General features: G+C 46.7%; 2 protein-coding genes across 2 annotated transcripts in view; one reads left to right on the top strand and one right to left on the bottom strand.

The window, feature by feature from the left end:
- LOC141063315 (uncharacterized) overlaps positions 1–18,414 on the bottom strand; it is a 169,489-nt gene that overhangs the window by 103,462 nt on the left and 47,613 nt on the right.
- LOC141063257 (uncharacterized) lies at positions 15,611–16,809 on the top strand. The gene has a single exon (XM_073557325.1). It carries the CDS (start codon positions 15,649–15,651, stop codon positions 16,750–16,752), a length of 1,104 nt encoding a protein of 367 aa, XP_073413426.1. The 5' UTR covers positions 15,611–15,648; the 3' UTR covers positions 16,753–16,809.

The raw sequence follows: 18,414 nt of genomic DNA, 5'->3' as shown, positions 1-18,414 counted from the left end.
TGTAAAACAAATGACCCTGACTTTATACAAAGACTGTGAAATTAAGACATTCAGATCCTCCTGGAAACATGGACCAGAGCCGAAAACGAATCTCTGGTGCCCATCGGATACAGGGAAATCTCTGTCCCTGTCCTGAAAATTAAAAACATCAAACAGGGCCAGAGCTCAGCAGGAATACTGATCTGGTATAAAGAGGAGCTCCACCAGTGCATCAAACCGGTGAAGAGAGGAGGCAGCCACATATGGATCAGGATCAGCAGCTCCATCCTCACCTCCTAGTCTGATGTCCACCTCTGCGCCACCTATATACCACCACCAGAGTCACCCTACTTCAATCCAGACTGCTTCGAGATCCAACAAAGAGAAGCCGCCCACTACCAGGGCCTGGGCAAAGTTCTCATCTTTGGAGACCTCAATGCAAGAACAGGGAGAGAAAACGACTTCCTGACCACGGATGGGAACATCTACATATTTGGAGCAGAGAATGATGACCAAGACTCAGTAGTCACAGAGAGAAACATCTATGACAGTACAGTCAACAAAAGTGGTAAAAAGCTCCTGAACGTATGTAGAAGTTTAGGACTTCGTATTCTTAATGGACGAACCAAAGGGGACTCCTTAGGGAGGTGTACACTAAACTCCCATGTAGGGAGAAGTGTAGTAGAGAACCTGGCAAATATCAGTGCCTTCATAGTCTCCCCACAAACGCACCTGTCAGACCACAGCCAGCTTCTTCTGTACCTGAAATCTACAGAGAAACCATCCACTCAAAAGCCACAGCAGAGTGGCCTCTTCACCCGGCCTCCATCCTAAAAAATGGCACAAAATGTCAGCATTAAAGTATAAAGAGGCTCCCAGCAGACCTGAAATACAGCGGATGCTCCACCACTTCTACAACTACGAGTACCAGCCTAACCCAAAGGGAGTGAGTCAAGCTGCCAAAGACCTCAACAATATATTCTATGCAATGGCCAGACTGTCCGACATTAAAAAAGTCAACTACAAGAGACCAAAATAAAAACAGATCAATGGATGGTTTACAGAGAATGTAAAGCTGTACTGAAGACCCTGAGAACAGCCTCAAACAAGAAACACAGAGACCCCAACCACCCGGGTCTGACGGAAGCCTATGAAACCATACAAAGGTAGTACAAAACCATCCTCAGGAGGAAGAAGCAGAGTTACATCTCTACCAAGCTCAACCAACTCCAAGATGCCCTCCAAGACAACTCCTTCTGGGAACTATGGAACCACATGGGCACAAAAGACAACAAAAAGCAACATCCATATCCAAAATGGCAACATCTGGCTCCAGTACTTCAGAGACCTCTATAAAGACATCCCAAAGGAAGAACTAAGCCAAGAACAGGAAAGCATAATGGCAAAACTAAAAGCAATGGAGGAAAAAGTAAAAAATTTCCAAAACCCCGTGGATACACCTATTACATTACAGGGAGTAGCAGAGAGAATCTCTTCCATAAGATGTAGAAAAGCCGGAGGCCTGGATGGAATCCTACCAGAAATGCTGAAGTACAGCCCACCAGAAATACAGGTCGCAATGGTTAAACTCTTCAATATTGTGCTAAGTGCCGGCTACTTCCCTCGTACCTGGAATCAAGGCCTCATCACACCCATCCACAAGAATGGGGACAGGTATGACCCTGCCAACTACAGAGGAATATGAGTCAGCAGCAACCTGGGAAAACTGTTCAACAGCATCCTGAACAAGAGGATCCTCAGTTTCCTCACCGAGCACAAAGTCCTCATCAAGAGCCAAGCAGGATTCATGCCAAACCACCGCACTAACGACCACATCTATACCCTGCACAGCCTCATTCAGAGACACTTCCACAATACAAAGAACGGGAAGATATACGCCTGTTTTGTAGACTTTAAAAAGGCCTTTGATTCGGTGTGGCACCCAGGCTTATTCCTGAAACTGCTGGAGAGTGGAATAGGAGGAAAGACCTACGATGTTATCAAAAGCTCCTACACCAAGAACCTCTGCAGTGTGAGTGTGAACGGTAGAAGAACGGCCTATTTCCAGCAGAGCCGTGGAGTCAGACAAGGCTGTAGCCTAAGCCCAACGCTCTCCAACATTTACATCAACGAGCTGGCTACCGCTCTGGAATCTTCCACAGCACCAGATCTAACCCTCCACGACGTGCAGGTGAAATTCCTGCTGTATGCAGATGACCTGCTGCTTCTGTCACCAACCGAGAAAGGTCTCCAAGAAAACCTGAAAATCTTAGAGAAATTCAGCTCCACCTGAGCACTACTGGTCAACGCAAAGAAAACCAACATCATGGTGTTCCAGAAGAGAAAATCAGACCAGCACCCTTTATTTTTCCTCAACAACTGCGCCCTTACAGGAATGGACAAATATACCTACCTGGGCCTAGAGATTCACCGGTCAAGGAGCTTCAAACAAGCCATAGAGACCCTGAAAGATAAGGCCTGCAAAACCTTCTATGCCATCCGAAGGAAACTCTACCGTCTGAAGCCACCAGTGAGGCTCTGGTTAAAAATCTTCGACTCTATCATCGCCTCAATCCTCCTGTATGGCAGCGAAGTCTGGGGCCCTCACACCTACCCAGACTGGTCAAGGTGGGATTCCAGCCCAACAGAAATATTCCACCTGGTATTCTGCAATTACCTTCTCCAAGTCCATCGGAGCACCTCCAACAGTACTTGCCGGGCCGAGCTGGGCAGATTCCCTCTACACCTAACGGTTCTAAAGAAGGCACTGTCATTCCGGGCTCACCTACAAAGGAGCAATCCAAGCTCCCATCACCATAAAGCCCTGACACATGTAGGTGAAACAGAAAAACCAGGACCCTCGGAACAGCTCACCCAAACCCAACCTGACCAGAACACCAATCACAGCAACCTAACAAAAGCCGGAATCAGGAAGATGGTAGACGAAGGCCAGGAGAGGTACGTAAGTGACTGGAAGAACGACATCATCAGCTCACAGAAACTGACCATGCACCAGAGTCTACAGAGAGACTACAGACTGGCCCCATATCTGGAGAAACTCCCGGACCCCAGAGACTGCAAGATCCTGAGCCGGTATAGACTCAGTGCCAACAGGCCAACAGTCTGGCCATCAAATCCAGCCGACACAGGCAGAGCTACAAGCCCAGGGAGGAAAGACTGTGCCAACACTGTGACCAGGAGGCCCTGGAGGATGAGACCCACTTCCTGCTACACTGCTCCAAGTACTCAGCAGTGAGGGACACTCACTTCAGGAGACTCTCACATCTCTTCCCGGATTTCATCACCATGAAGGAGGAAGAGAAAACATATATCCTGTTGGGGGAGAAGAGAGAGAAGTGGAGATAGCAGGGCAGTGTGTGAGCGAATGTCATAGACTGCGAGAAAGAGAACTGTGATATGCCATGGACTTCTATAGCTCCTACCCTGGATCTGCCCCATGCCCCCCATTCACCTTCCCTATGCCATGGACTTCTATATCCCCATCCTGGATCTGCCCCCATCCACCTTTCCTACAACCCCTACCCAACATCCCTACAGTCCCTACCCCTATTCCCTTTTGTACACTTGCTTTGGCAAAACTAATGTGTATTTAGTCCTGCCAATAAAGCTTCCTTGAATCTTGAATCGTGTACACAGGGGTCTGCGACCAAAGCTGGGGGTATACGGGTGTATACAGCATACACAGAGGCGCCTGTGACCGAAGTTGGGGGTATACAGGTGTATACAGCGTACACTGAGGGGTCTGCGGCTGAAGCTGGGGGTATACGGGTGTATACAGAGCACACCTCGTACACACGCGGCTCCACGCCGTACACCTCGTACACACACGGCTCCGCTCCGTACACCTCGTACACACGCGGCTCCGCTCCGCACACCTCGTACACACGCGGCTCCACGCCGTACACCTCGTACACACACGGCTCCGCTCCGTACACCTCGTACACACGCGGCTCCGCTCCGCACACCTCGTACACACACGGCTCCGCTCCGTACACCTCGTACACACACGGCTCCGCTCCGTACACCCCGTACACACACGGCTCCGCTCCGTACACCTCGTACACACACGGCTCCGCTCCGTACACCTCGTACACACACGGCTCCGCTCCGTACACCTCGTACACACACGGCTCCGCTCCGTACACCCCGTACACACACGGCTCCGCTCCGTACACCCCGTACACACACGGCTCTGCTCCTTACACCCCGTACACACACGGCTCCGCTCCGTACACCTCGTACACACACGGCTCCGCTCCGTACATCTCGTACACACACGGCTCTGCTACATCCACACTGTAAACCCCTCCTGACCCCACACATAAACTTCCCCTCATCTAGCACCATGACAACCAGCACAGCAGAGTCCTGCACACACTGAGGCCCCTGATCATGTGACCCCTGACTCCTCCCCTCTTGTGACCTCATCACAGGTCCTGTGCACAGAGCAGTCATATATGTGGAGTGTGGCTCGGCAGGTTAGTGATGGGCAGTCCGGCTCTTCTTACTCCTGTCCGCTCTGTACATCTCGTACACACACGGCTCTTCTCCGTACACCTCGTACACACGCGGCTCCGCTCCGTACACCTCGTACACACGGCTCCGCTCCGTACATCTCGTACACACACGGCTCTTCTCCGTACACCTCGTACACACGCGGCTCCGCTCCGTACACCTCGTACACACACGGCTCCGCTCCGTACACCTCGTACACACAAGGCTCCGCTCCGTACACCTTGTACACACAGCTCCGCTCCGTACACCTCGTACACACGCGGCTCTGCTCCGTACACCTCGTACACACACGACTCCGCTCCATACACCTCGTACACACGGCCCCGCTCCGTACACCTCGTACACACACGGCTCCGCTCCGTACACCTCGTACACACACGGCTCCGCTCTGTACACCTCGTACACACTCTGCTCCGCTCCGTACACCTCGTACACACACGGCTCCGCTCCATACACCTCGCACACACAGGGCTCCGCTCCGTACACCTCGCACACACAGGGCTCCGCTCCGTACACCTCGTACACACACGACTCCGCTCCATACACCTCGTACACACACGGCTCCGCTCCGTACACCTCGTACACACACGGCTCCGCTCCGTACACCTCGTACACACACGGCTCCGCTCCGTACACCTCGTACACACACGGCTCCGCTCTGTACACCTCGTACACACTCTGCTCCGCTCCGTACACCTCGTACACACACGGCTCCGCTCCATACACCTCGCACACACAGGGCTCCGCTCCGTACACCTCGCACACACAGGGCTCCGCTCCGTACACCTCGTACACACAGGGCTCCGCTCTGTACACCTCGTACACACTCTGCTCCGCTCCGTACACCTCGTACACACACGGCTCCGCTCCATACACCTCGCACACACAGGGCTCCGCTCCGTACACCTCGCACACACAGGGCTCCGCTCCGTACACCTCGTACACACTCTGCTCCGCTCCGTACACCTCGTACACACACGACTCCGCTCCATACACCTCGTACACACACGGCTCCGCTCCGTACACCTCGTACACACACGGCTCCGCTCTGTACACCTCGTACACACTCTGCTCCGCTCCGTACACCTCGTACACACACGGCTCCGCTCCATACACCTCGCACACACAGGGCTCCGCTCCGTACACCTCGCACACACAGGGCTCCGCTCCGTACACCTCGTACACACTCTGCTCCGCTCCGTACACCTCGTACACACACGGCTCCGCTCCATACACCTCGTACACACACGGCTCCGCTCCGTACACCTCGCACACACAGGGCTCCTCTCCGTACACCTTGTACACACACGGCTCTGCTCCGTACACCTCGTACACACACGGCTCTGCTACATCCACCCTGTAAACCCCTCCTGACCCCACACATACTTCCCTCATCCAGCACCATGACAACCAGCACAGCAGAGTCCTGCCCACAGTGAGGCTCCTGATCATGTGACCCCTGACTCCTCCCCTCCTGTGACCTCATCACAGGTCCTGTGTGCACAGAGCAGCTGTAGAAATCTCCGGCCTCGGGGGTCTCACCAGACTTCGCTCTTTTCTTGCAGGGGCCGCAGTGGATTTCATCCTGGATCCATAGAGCTGAATAGAGGAGCGATGTTCCTTCACTCTGATGGGAATTGATGGTGACGTTTGTCCAACGTCCACGTTACCGAGTAAATCCCCCCAGGACTGCAGCCGGTAAAGACCCCGATATCCACAGGTGTCCCCTCTAATTGGGAGAAAGGGATAGAAAAGCCTCTTATCCCGAGGGGAAACCCTGTACATGGAGACATCGGCCTCAGATCTCTCCTGTCCTGTTCTTCCAGAAAAGCCTCAAACTTCTGTGTGTGACTCAGAGCTGAGATCTAACGGGAGAGAAGATTCCAGTGCGGGGAAGACGGGAAACCTTCATATAGACGGCCGGTGGGGATGGAGGCAGTGACCGACTCTGGCCACATCTGTCTCTAGAGCCGCAGTAGAAGATGAAGATGTCGTCCTCATCATGAAGGAGTTATTTCTCATGTCGCGTGTAATGAATCTCTCCTGCAGTATTGCTAATGCCGATTCCAGTGTCGGTAATGAGACGAGAATTAGCGTTATGGAAGATGAGTCTATGAGGAACGTGTTCAGCTGCCGACTCTGAGGAGGAAACTGCTTGTTGTCTGTGGCCTAAATATATAGGTTTTATTAGTAGATGTCAGGGAGAAAACTAAACCCTGTAAGATAATAAATCTCCTCATATGTTTCCCTTATTATCTCCAGTAATTGTATTATTACACAGGATTCTTATGATGTTACATCGGTTCATCTTCTTCTCATTCAGGTCTCTACAATATCGGATCCTCTCAGGGAAGATCTTCTACAGAAGAGAATTTTCCTGATTTACCCATCAAGGATGGATATGGACAGAGACAAGATGGCGGAGAGGATGTTACACCTCACCCTAGAGATCCTCTTCTGTCTCACTGGAGAGGTGAGAGATTCTGATGACGTCACATTACATCATTCTTATCTATGGGAAGAACAGATGGACAGAACTGGAGAGGTGAGGACTCTGGGAATGTCTGTAGTGAGATTTATTAATGTTCTCTCCATAACCAGGATTACACCGTGGGGAAGAAGACCTCTAGTGATCGCTGTCAGGACCCTGTGTCTGAGGGATGGGGAAGACCCCTGAGCCCAATCACGGGGCCTCCACCTCACCCCCTGATCCATGAGGACATCAATGACCAGAAGATCCTAGGACTCATCTACAAGATGATTGAGCTGCTGACTGGAGAGGTGACACTGCTGGGAATGCTGGGACATTATACTGTAACACTATGAAGGGATCGGGGGATGACGGTATCATTGTATGTGTCAGGTTCCTATAAGGTGTCAGGATGTCGCTGTCTATTTCTCCATGGAGGAGTGGGAGTATTTAGGACACAGAGATCTGTACAAGAACGTCATAATGGAGGTTCCCCAGCCCCTCACATCTCCAGGTAATAGACAGGACTAAATACACACGGCCTATAATTATCTGTATGTAGAGAATGAATTCAGTCCCTGTATGTGTTTCCTCCAGATCTATCCAGTAAGAGGACAACAACAGAGAGATGTCCCCGTCCTCTTCTTCCACAGGACTGTAACCAAGAAGATCCCAGTGCTCCTCAGGATCATCAGGTAGATGGAGAGAAGGTGTCAGGAGATCTCCCCTATGATGTGTAGACGGCTGTGAAGGTCTTGTGCTCAGTCTTGTTTTATCCACCAGTATTATATGTTTTATACTTGTGTAATGAGAACGGTGGAGATGGCAGGATTAGAGCTGATCATAGATGGGACTTCTCCATCTGTCTGTGACTTTTACAATATTTGTTTCAGGGTGAAGATCTGACCCATATTAATACTACAGAGACATATGTGAGGGGTGATGAGTGGTGTAAAGAGGAGAGTGCCACATATGACTACCCAGGTGAGTAGTAACCACTGAATGCAGAGAAGTCCCAGATTCCTCTCAGTCACCGGCTGTGGCTGCTTTATCGGTGGTGTAGATGAAAGCCCTTTTCTATAGAACTTACAACCAATTACATTGTTTCTGATCCTAAGGAATTCAGATTACTGCACAATCTCTCCTGAAATGGGGAGCAATATTATTTTCTCATCTTCTGCTCAGGATCCATAGTAGCTCCAATGGTCCACCATAAATGAGGGCAACTCTGGTTTACTGTTGTGTGATCTGTATTTGTAGTTTTCCGTTAATGAGATTCTCGTGCTCTGGGGTGGGGCTGTGGGCGGGGCTTTATGTGGTCTGATTACATATTCATCTGTATTGGCTTATGACAGGTCGCTGACCCCTCACTGACCTGCCCCCCATTATTACATAATGCATATAATAGCATTGATATTATTGGTGATAATGCCTATAATATTGTGGCTATTGTGAGGCTTAGAAAAAAAATTACATCCAGCAGCGCCTGCGCAGTAGCCTCTATATCAACTATACCAAATTTTTTTTCTTAGGAAGTTATAAGGGTTAAAAGTTGACCAGCGATTTCTCATTATTACAACAAAATGTACAAAACCATTTTTTTAGGGACCACCTCACATTTGAAGTGACTTTGGGGGGTCAATATGACAGAAAATACACAAAAGTGACAGCATTCTAAAGACTGCACCCCTCAAGGTGCTCAAAACCACATTCAAGAAGTTTATTAACCCTTCAGGTGTTTCACAGGAATGAATGGAATGTGGAAGGAAAAAATAAACATTTACTTTTCTTTCACAAAAATTTTCCTTTAGACCTAATTTTTTTTACTTTCGCAAGAGTAACAGGAGAAAATGGACTATACATTTTGTTTTGCAATTTCTCCTGAGCATGCCGATACCCCATATGTGGGGGAAATCTACTGTTTGGGTGCACGGCAGGACTCGGAAGGGAAGGCGCGGCATTTGACTTTTTGAATGTAAAATATGCTGGAATAATTAGCAGTTGCCATGTCGCATTTGGAGAGCCCCTGATGTGCCTAAACAGTGGAAACCCCCAACAAGTGACCCCATTTTGAAACTAGACCCTTTAGGGAACTTATCCAGATGTGTATGGAGCACCTTGAACCCACAGGTGCTTCACAGAAGTTTATAGCATAGAGCCGTGGAAATAAAAAAAATAAAATTTTTCCTAAATCTTTTTAGCTCAATATATATTTTAGTTTGTCCTGAGTATGGTGACACCCCATATGTGGGGGTAAACCACTGTTTGGGTGCATGGCAGAGCTTGGAAGGGAAGGCGCGCCATATTGGAGAGCAGATTTTGCTGGAATTGTTTGTGGGTGACATGTCACATTGTCAGAGCCCCTGAGGTGCCAGAACAGCATAAGTCCCCAAAAGTGACTGCATTTTACCAAATACTTCCCTGAATGAATACTTCTAGTGGTGCAGTGAGCATACTGACACCACAGCTGTTCCATAGACAATTATACCATTGGCCAGTGAAGAAAAAATATTTATATTTTTACCACTAAAATGTTGTTCTAACCCCAGATTTTACATTGGAAAATAGGTAGATGGTCATCATAGGTAAATCTATGGGTGTACATAGATGAATTTGCAAGAGGTGTCATTTCCAATTCCCAGAGGGGTGTCATTTTCAAAATGGGGTCACTTCAGGGAGGATTCTGCTGTTGAGGCACTTTGGAGAGCCGCTAAGTGCCAGAACAACAGAATCCCCCCTGAAGTGACCCCATTTTGGAAGTGACACCCCTCTGGGAATTCATCTATGGATATAATGACCAGTTTCACTACATGGATGATTTCCAGAAACTTGTAGTTTCAGAGCAAAAATTGCAAAAATGTCATTGTAGTGCCCAATATATTGTGCCCAGCTTGTGTCTCTGGAGACCTCCCCCACCTACCCCCGGAAATTGTTAAGTCAGCTCTACTCAAATGTGTCTGTCACTAAATAAACCAAATGCTTGATTGTCAAAACAGTTCAAAAACGTGGTTCTGTGTGGAAGATTGTAAAGCCGTCATGGAGGCATAAGGCTGGCAGTGATGGGCATTGTGGGTAATAATAGCGGGTATCATGCCTCATTCCTCTCTAGGAACATACACAACATCTTCTCTGGGGGTTCTTTCTTGTTTCAGTTACTGGGATGAGTGCAATAAAATGTCGTTCAGTGAGTCTTCTGACATCTTCACATTATAAAGGATTGGTGGGGACAAAATTATCAAAAACAAGATTTTCAGTGACCTTTTCCTGATAATCAAGGAAAGTATCTGCGTTTCTGGCTTTTTTGTATAACACAAAAGAATTATATGTGGCCACCTGAAACAAATACATGACTAACTTTTTATACCAGAGATATGATTTTCTTGATACCTGGTATGGCTGTAGAACCTGATCTGCAAGGTCCACACCCCATAATATTTGTTGTAGTCAGTGACAGACACAGGTTTTGGAGTAGTGGATCCCTGTTGGTCTGCAGTGGCCCTTGTGGCATCTGTGGGGATCGAGCTCAGGATAAAATATCTTTTTTATCCTTATACTTAAGGACAAGCAGCTCTCCATCGCGTAAAGCCCCTGACTGCCCCTTTCGGAACTTTTTGCTGACCAATGATTGTGGAAACCCCTGATGGTTTTTGCGAATGATCCCGCAAGCCCCTATGTTATGCAAGTGTTTTGCAGTTAGACAATGCAGTTGGACAGGGCAGGAGACAGGTAAGGTGCATAAGTTTTTCATGCACGCATGCTTCTTGGTCAGTCGTACTACATATGCATTGATCATATCAAACTGCTGCTTTTTTGTCTTCACCTCTGCTTTCTAACAACTCGCCTGCCCTTTTACACATTCTGTGCACTCTCTGCATATCCACCCCTCCCTTTTCCCCTCTCCCATGTATAACTCTGAGGCTCTATTGACATTTCTTACCCACACCAAACCATCCAAAACCACCATGCAGCACTCAAAACGTTCATACAAATCATCCCACCACCTGCTTTTTCTGTTTTTTCTCCTTTTAATAGTTGCAGGTGACATCTCCCCCAACCCTGGGCCTCCCTCCACCAGCATACGTTACTCTCCTCCATCTGCATATAGAAACCCTGCTAATCTTATTAACATTCAGTGCATGCCTTCTCCTCTCACTTTCCAATGTGCTCTCTGGAATGCACGGTCTGTGTGTAACAAACTGACTTACATTCACGATCTTTTTCTCTCTAATTCCCTTAACCTTCTGGCTATTACAGAAACCTGGATCCAGCATTCTGACACCACTGCTGCTGCCGCTCTCTCGTTTGGTGGGCTAAAATTTTCACATACCCCCAGACCTGAGAACAGACAGGGTGGAGGTGTTGGTTTGCTCCTTTCATCACAATGTGCTTTCCAGGTCATCCCCCCGGTTCCCTCACTTACATTTCCTTCCTTTGAAGTCCACGCCGTCAGACTCTTTAAGCCCTTCTCCTTACGAGTGGCGGTCGTTTATCGCCCTCCAGGCTCCTCCCGCCAGTTTCTAGACCAATTCACCACCTGGCTTACTCACTTTCTATCCTGTGACATCCCCACCCTCATCATGGGAGACTTTAACATCCCCATCAATGATCCGCTCTCCCAGTCTGCCTCTCATCTTCTTTCTCTAACTTCTTCATTCGGCCTCTCACAGTTTACTAATTCTCCTACTCATGAGGACGGGAATACTCTGGACCTGGTTTTCTCCCGTCCCGGCTCGCTGCACGACTTTACTAATTCACCCCTCCCGCTCTCGGACCACAACCTTCTTTCCTTCTCTGTCAAAAATTGTCTCCTCACCCGGAACACCCCCACTTACCACACTTATCGGAATACACGTACCATTAATACCCAACAGCTTAGGGACAATCTCCACACATCTTTAGCCCCCATCTCCACCCTCTCCTGTCCAGACATAGCATTGTCACACTTCAATAATACACTGAAGAATGCCCTAGATGAAGCAGCACCTTCTATACGCAGAAAGACCCGACACAGACAACGGCAGCCCTGGCACACAACGCAAACACGCTTTCTTCAGCGCTGCTCGAGGTGTGCAGAGCGGCAGTGGAGAAAATCTCTCTTAGCAGAAGACTTCATCCACTATAAGTTCATGCTCAAAACCTATAACTCTGCCCTTCATCTGGCCAAACAATCCTACTTCACCACCCTCATCACCTCACTATCCAACAACCCAAGACGACTTTTTGAAACCTTAAACTCCCTCCTGAAACCTAAAGTACAGGCCCCCATCACCAACCTCAGCGGTGAGGATCTGGCCACTTATTTCCTAGAAAAAATCAACCACATCCATCAGGATATCTCAGCCCTATCTCCTCAGTGCCTGGATCCCCTTCCCTGCCGCACCTCAAGCTCACTAGACATCTTTGAGCCTGTTTCAGAAGAAGAAGTTTCCAAGCTCCTCGCTTCTGCTCGGCCTACAACCTGCAACAGTGACCCTATTCCTTCACAGCTCCTGCAGTCTCTCTCACCAGTGGTCACCACTCACCTGACTAAAATATTTAACCTCTCTCTTTCTTCAGGTATATTTCCCTCCTCATTTAAACATGCCATCATAACCCCTTTACTTAAAAAGCCATCCCTGGACCAGAACTGCACTGCTAACTACAGACCTGTCTCTAACCTTCCCTTCATCTCTAAACTCCTGGAACGCCTGGTCCACTCCCGTCTAATCCGCTATCTCTCGGATAACTCTCTTCTCGACCCCTTACAATCTGGTTTCCGCTCTTTACACTCTACTGAAACTGCCCTCACTAAAGTCTCTAATGATTTAATAACAGCTAAATCGAAAGGTCATTGCTCCCTGCTGATTCTCCTGGATCTCTCTGCCGCATTTGACACTGTGGATCACCAGCTCCTCCTCACTATGCTCCGCTCTATAGGCTTCAAGGACACGGCCCTCTCCTGGTTCTCCTCCTACCTCTCTGACCGCTCCTTCACTGTATCTTTTTCCGGCTCCTCTTCCTCTTCTCGTCCCCTTACTATCGGGGTCCCGCAGGGCTCAGTCCTAGGCCCCCTCCTCTTCTCTTTATACACTGCCCCTATTGGACAAACAATCAGCAGATTTGGGTTCCAGTATCATCTCTATGCTGATGACACCCAATTATACACTTCTTCCCCTGACATCACCCCTACCCTAATTCAAAATACCAAGGATTGTCTGTCTGCTGTCTCTAGCATCATGTCCTCCCTCTATCTGAAACTAAATCTCTCTAAAACTGAACTTCTTGTGTTTCTCCCCTCTACTAACCTCACTCTACCTAACATCGAAATAACCCTGGAGGGTTCAACCATAACTCCCAAGCAGCATGCACGCTGTCTTGGGGTCATATTCGACACTGAACTTTCCTTTACTCCGTACATCCGATCACTCAGTCGCTCTTGTCACCTGCATCTTAAAAACATCTCCAGAATCCGACCTTTTCTCACCTTTGAAACTGCTAAGACTCTTACTGTTGCTCTTATTCATTCTCGCCTGGACTACTGCAACTCTCTTCTGATCGGTCTCTCTCTTACCAAACTTTCTCCTCTCCAATCCATCTTGAATGCGGCAGCCAGGGTCATATTTCTGTCCAGCCGCTTCACCGATGCCTCCATCTTGTGCCAGTCATTACACTGGCTACCTATTCGCTACAGGGTCCAGTATAAACTCATCTCTCTCACCCACAAAGCTCTCCACTGTTCTGCACCGCCTTATATCTCCTCTCTCATCTCTGTCTATCGCCCTACACGTGCCCTCCGTTCTACAAATGACCTAAGACTAACATCCCCCGTAATCCGAACCTCGCACCTCCGCCTCCAAGACTTCTCTCGTGCTGCTCCAGCTCTCTGGAATGCACTTCCCCAGGCGATCAGACTGATACCTAGCCCTGACCTATTCAAGCGCGCTTTGAAAACCCATCTCTTCAAACAAGCCTACCACATCAACTACCCAGCAAGCTAACTTTGCCCTGTTCCCTCCTTCCAAATATTATTCTGAATCTGCACCCTACTATTCATCTGTCTCCACACCCTTCATGCACAGGATAACTGCACTTGATACTTGTCTATTGCACTTAAACACACGGGCTGATGACCGGATCATGCAGCTTTATATGAAAATCCCTATTATAATTGCCAGACCTGAATTAACAAGCATTTTTCACCTACTGTGTCCCCCCATTTCCTTGTAGATTGTAAGCTTGCGAGCAGGGACCTCACTCCTAATGTCACTGTTTGAATTGTCTTAACTTGTATTGAATTTATTGTCTGTACATGTCCCCGCTTAATTGTAAAGTGCTGCGGAATATGTTGGTGCTATATAAATAAAAATTATTATTATTATTATTATTATTATTATGTTCAACCAGACTTTTAAATAGAGGTATGCTGGTGTAGTAGTTGTCAACATACAGATTGTAGCCTTCTTGTAAAAATGGAGTTATCAGCTCCCAAACCATTTTTCCAGATGTCCCCAGATAAGTAGGGCCTCCTGGTGGGTTTAGTTTGCTGTCTTTCCCCTCATAAATGTGTAAAGCTGATGTGTATCCGGTTGAACTCTCGCACATTTTATAGAGCTTTATTCTGAACCTTGCCCTCTTAGAAGGAATAAATTGCTTGAGGTGCAGTCTTCCTTTGAATTTTACAAGGGACTCATCAATGGAAATGTTTTCTGTTGGGGTGTAGAGGTTTAAGAACTTTTCTGTCAAGTCTTTGATGATGTGTCTGATTTTGAATATTCTGTCATGTTCTGGGACATTTCTGGGCAGGCATTGACTATTATCGTTAAAATGCCAAAATCTCATGAGCATTTCATAACGGGTCCTAGGAAGAACGGCAGAGAACATAGGGTTGGCTTGAACAGGTCGGTTGGACCAATAGGACTGAATGCTCATTTTTTAACAAACCCCATAGCGAATGTAAGTCCTTAAAAATGTTTTCATTTCAAGGACATTAGTTGGTTCCATAAATCTGACTTTCATTTGCTCATTTTCATAGATTTTTTATTTATTGTTACTTTTGTCAGCTTCAAGTCATTTCTGTGACCATTGTGGGTTTTTCTGTCATTAATCGAGGGGTACCAACAATTTTGACCATATATGTAGGAGGAGTGAATATTTTGACTCCACAGCCACTTTCTGGAAATGAACACTTAGCGGATGTTGGAGAGTGAAAATTACACATTTGCCATTTTCTTACCCAGCACATAGTGCCCAGATTGTGCTCCAGGAGACACACACCAAAAATTAAGTGGGTTCTTCTCAGTATAATATTGCTAAATACAGGGATCCTAAATGTTGTTTGCGCACACTGCAAGACTCCGAAGTGAGAGCGGATTTTGCTGGATTGGTTTATGGAAACCTTGCTGCTTTTCAGCAGCCTTTGAGCCACTAATAGTGTGGGAACCTCTGTTTTTCCATTGACAGATGATGGACCTGAGTGGGGACTTGTTTTTTGTGAGATGAGAATTGGTATTATTTTCGCCTACATAACATTGATTGGTTTCCTTTTATTCGATATTTGGGAGGCATAATGAACAAACAGTTGAACACCGCACACTACTGGCTCATCCAACAAGGTTTTCTATTAGACTGTGAACTGTCATTGTCTTGGTAAATAATTAAAGATTTTCACATAGCTTGCTATTTTTATGGATAGTATAAGTAGAAATGGTCAAAAATATAAAACTCAAGGATCTTTTATTAAAAAAAATTGTTTTTTTATTTTAGCAGATGGCTGTACCAGGAGATCAGAGGGACAGCTGACATCTTCAATTTTTAAATCTGATGATCTTGAGATCTTACAAGATACAGCTGAAGTGAATGCCATTACTCTAGATATATCATCATCCAATCACAGCAAAGATCTGTCATCTGATCCTATGAAACAGGTCCCATCTGATGAATCATTATTGATTACTAAGGAAAATCAAAATCACAAAAGAGGCAATAAAAAACAAACTGCTCCTAAAGCAAAGAAGTCATATTCATGTTCAGAATGTGGAAAATGTTTTACATGGAAATCACGTTTTGTTACACACCAAAGAACTCACACAGGGGAGAAGCCTTTTTCCTGTTCAGAATGTGGGAAATGTTTTAACAATAAATCAGATTGTGTTAAGCACCAGAGAATCCACACAGGGGAGAAGCGTTTTTCATGTTCAGAATGTTGGAAATATTTTAACCGGAAATCAGATTTGGTTAATCACCATAGAACTCACACAGGAGAGAAGCCTTTTTCCTGTTCAGAATGTGGGAAATGTTTTGCACATAAATCACTGCTTGTTACTCACCATAGAACTCACACAGGGGAGAAGCCTTTTTCCTGTTCAGAATGTGGAAAATGTTTTAACCATAAAGGGAATCTTGTTACACACCAAATAACTCACACAGGAGAGAAGCCTTTTTCATGTTTAGAATGTGGGAAATGTTTTGCACGTAAATCACATTTTGTTACCCATAAGAGAACTCACACAGCGGAGAAGCCTTTTTCATGTTCAGAATGTTGGAAATCTTTTAACCTGAAAGGGAATCTTGTTAAGCACCAAAGAACCCATGCAAGAAAGAAGCAATATTCATGTTCAAAATGTGGGAAATGTTTTGCAGATAAATCACTACTTGTTACTCACCATAGAACTCACACAGGGGAGAATCCTTTTTCCTGTTCAGAATGTGGGAAATATTTTAACCAGAAAGCGCTTCTTGTTAGACATCAGAGCAGTCACACAGAGGAGAAACCTTTTTCATTTTCTTAATGTGGGAAATATTTTACTTGGAAATCAACTGTTAATAAACATCAGAGATGTCACATAGGGGAGAAGCCTTTTTTATGTTCATAATGTTGGAATCGTTTTAACCAAACTTGAATCTTCTTAAATGGGTTGTCTCTTGTCATTCCTCATGTTTGCTGACAAAAGGATAAAACTAAACTTTATTAATTCCAAATGTAAAATTATACCCATAATTCATCCCCTGATGGTTAGTCAGAAGGTGACTAATAGAAAAAACATATATCCCATGTCTCAGTATATAGGGTGAGGTGACGTATACACACTCACTCTCCAAGCCTCTCATTTCTACGGGTTTCATCATCCTCAAGAAAGGCGATTCATCTGGAGATTATTTAATACTAGATGGTGGCCTGAATCTAACGCATCGGGTATTCTAGAATATATATGTAGTTTAAAAGGAATCTGTCAGTCCATTTTTACCCCATAAGCTGGGGCCACCGCCATCAGGGGCTTATCTACAGCATTCTGTAATGCTGTAGATAAGCCCCTGATGAAACCTGAAAGATAAGAAAAACACGTTAGATTATACTCACCGGGGGGTGGGGGCGGTAGGTGTTGCGGTCCGGCGCCTCCCATCTCCATACGATGATGTCCTCCTCCTTGCTTCTCCCTCGGCTCCTGCGCACTGCAGTACTTTACTCTGCCCTCAACAGGGCCAATAAAGTACACGTGCGCAGGAGCCGAGGAAGAAGAAAGGAGGAGGACATCATCGTATGAAGATGGGAGACGCCGGACGGGACAGCGACACCCATTGGACTGGACTGAACGCCGGGGTAAGTATAAACTAACTTTTTTTTTCTTATCTTTCAGGTTTCATTGGGGGCTTATCTACAGCATTATAGAATGCTGTAGATAAGCCCCTGACGGCGGTGCCGGCAGCTGATAGGCCAAAAATGGGGTGACAGATCCCCTTTAAATTGTGCGCCAATATCGCTGATTGCGGCAAATCCGTGCGGCAGGAGATGACAAATGGCGCCACAGATCTCCCAACGGTAGTCGTGGCGTGCGTCATTCGAATTCTGCACCAATTCGCGGCCGGACTGTGCCTGTCGCCGATTGGTCGCACTCAGCCAGCCGCGACCAATCAGCGATGTGGGATTTCCGTTACAGACAGACAGAATTAAATTATTATATAGTAGATTGACCTATATTCAAGTGAGACTAGACAAAAAACCTAAAATCATGTACAATGTTATCCGAAACAGTCAGAAAACTAGCCCCATATTGGCAGACCCCAGACCTCAGACTATATACTGTGTAAGTTTATAAGCCCCTCCAGTGTCAGGAATAGATAGTATGTGAAAATACAGTATAATTCTTGTGTTTTTCCCCTATAGGGACTGCCCTAGTTTGGTAATGTAACTGCTGTTAATTAGTAGTGCAGACAAATTGTCCCAGACTAAACTCAGTCTTCAGACGGCCCAATATGTACCACTCAGGGAAAACTTACCTGCTCCAAAGATCATTAGCAGCTTCTAACTAATGGCCATGCTGCGGTCTGTCAGGGAATGAGTGCAATATCGTTATAAAGACTAGGGATATGTGCAGTCATAATGTCTGGGGGATCTGTGCCATTATTTAGTATGAATATGGAAATTATCTCTGAAAGGTAAGTGTTCCCTGAGC

Source organism: Dendrobates tinctorius, unplaced genomic scaffold, assembly GCF_039654945.1.
Source record: "Dendrobates tinctorius isolate UK_male_01 unplaced genomic scaffold, ASM3965494v1 ptg000249l, whole genome shotgun sequence".
NCBI lineage: Eukaryota > Metazoa > Chordata > Amphibia > Anura > Dendrobatidae > Dendrobates > Dendrobates tinctorius.
This window is presented reverse-complemented; position numbering and strand designations above follow the sequence as displayed.

Bases quoted from the DNA above. Each gene is read 5' to 3' on its own strand.
- LOC141063257 (XM_073557325.1), top strand. From the start codon at position 15,649: ATGGATAGTATAAGTAGAAATGGTCAAAAATATAAAACTCAAGGATCT.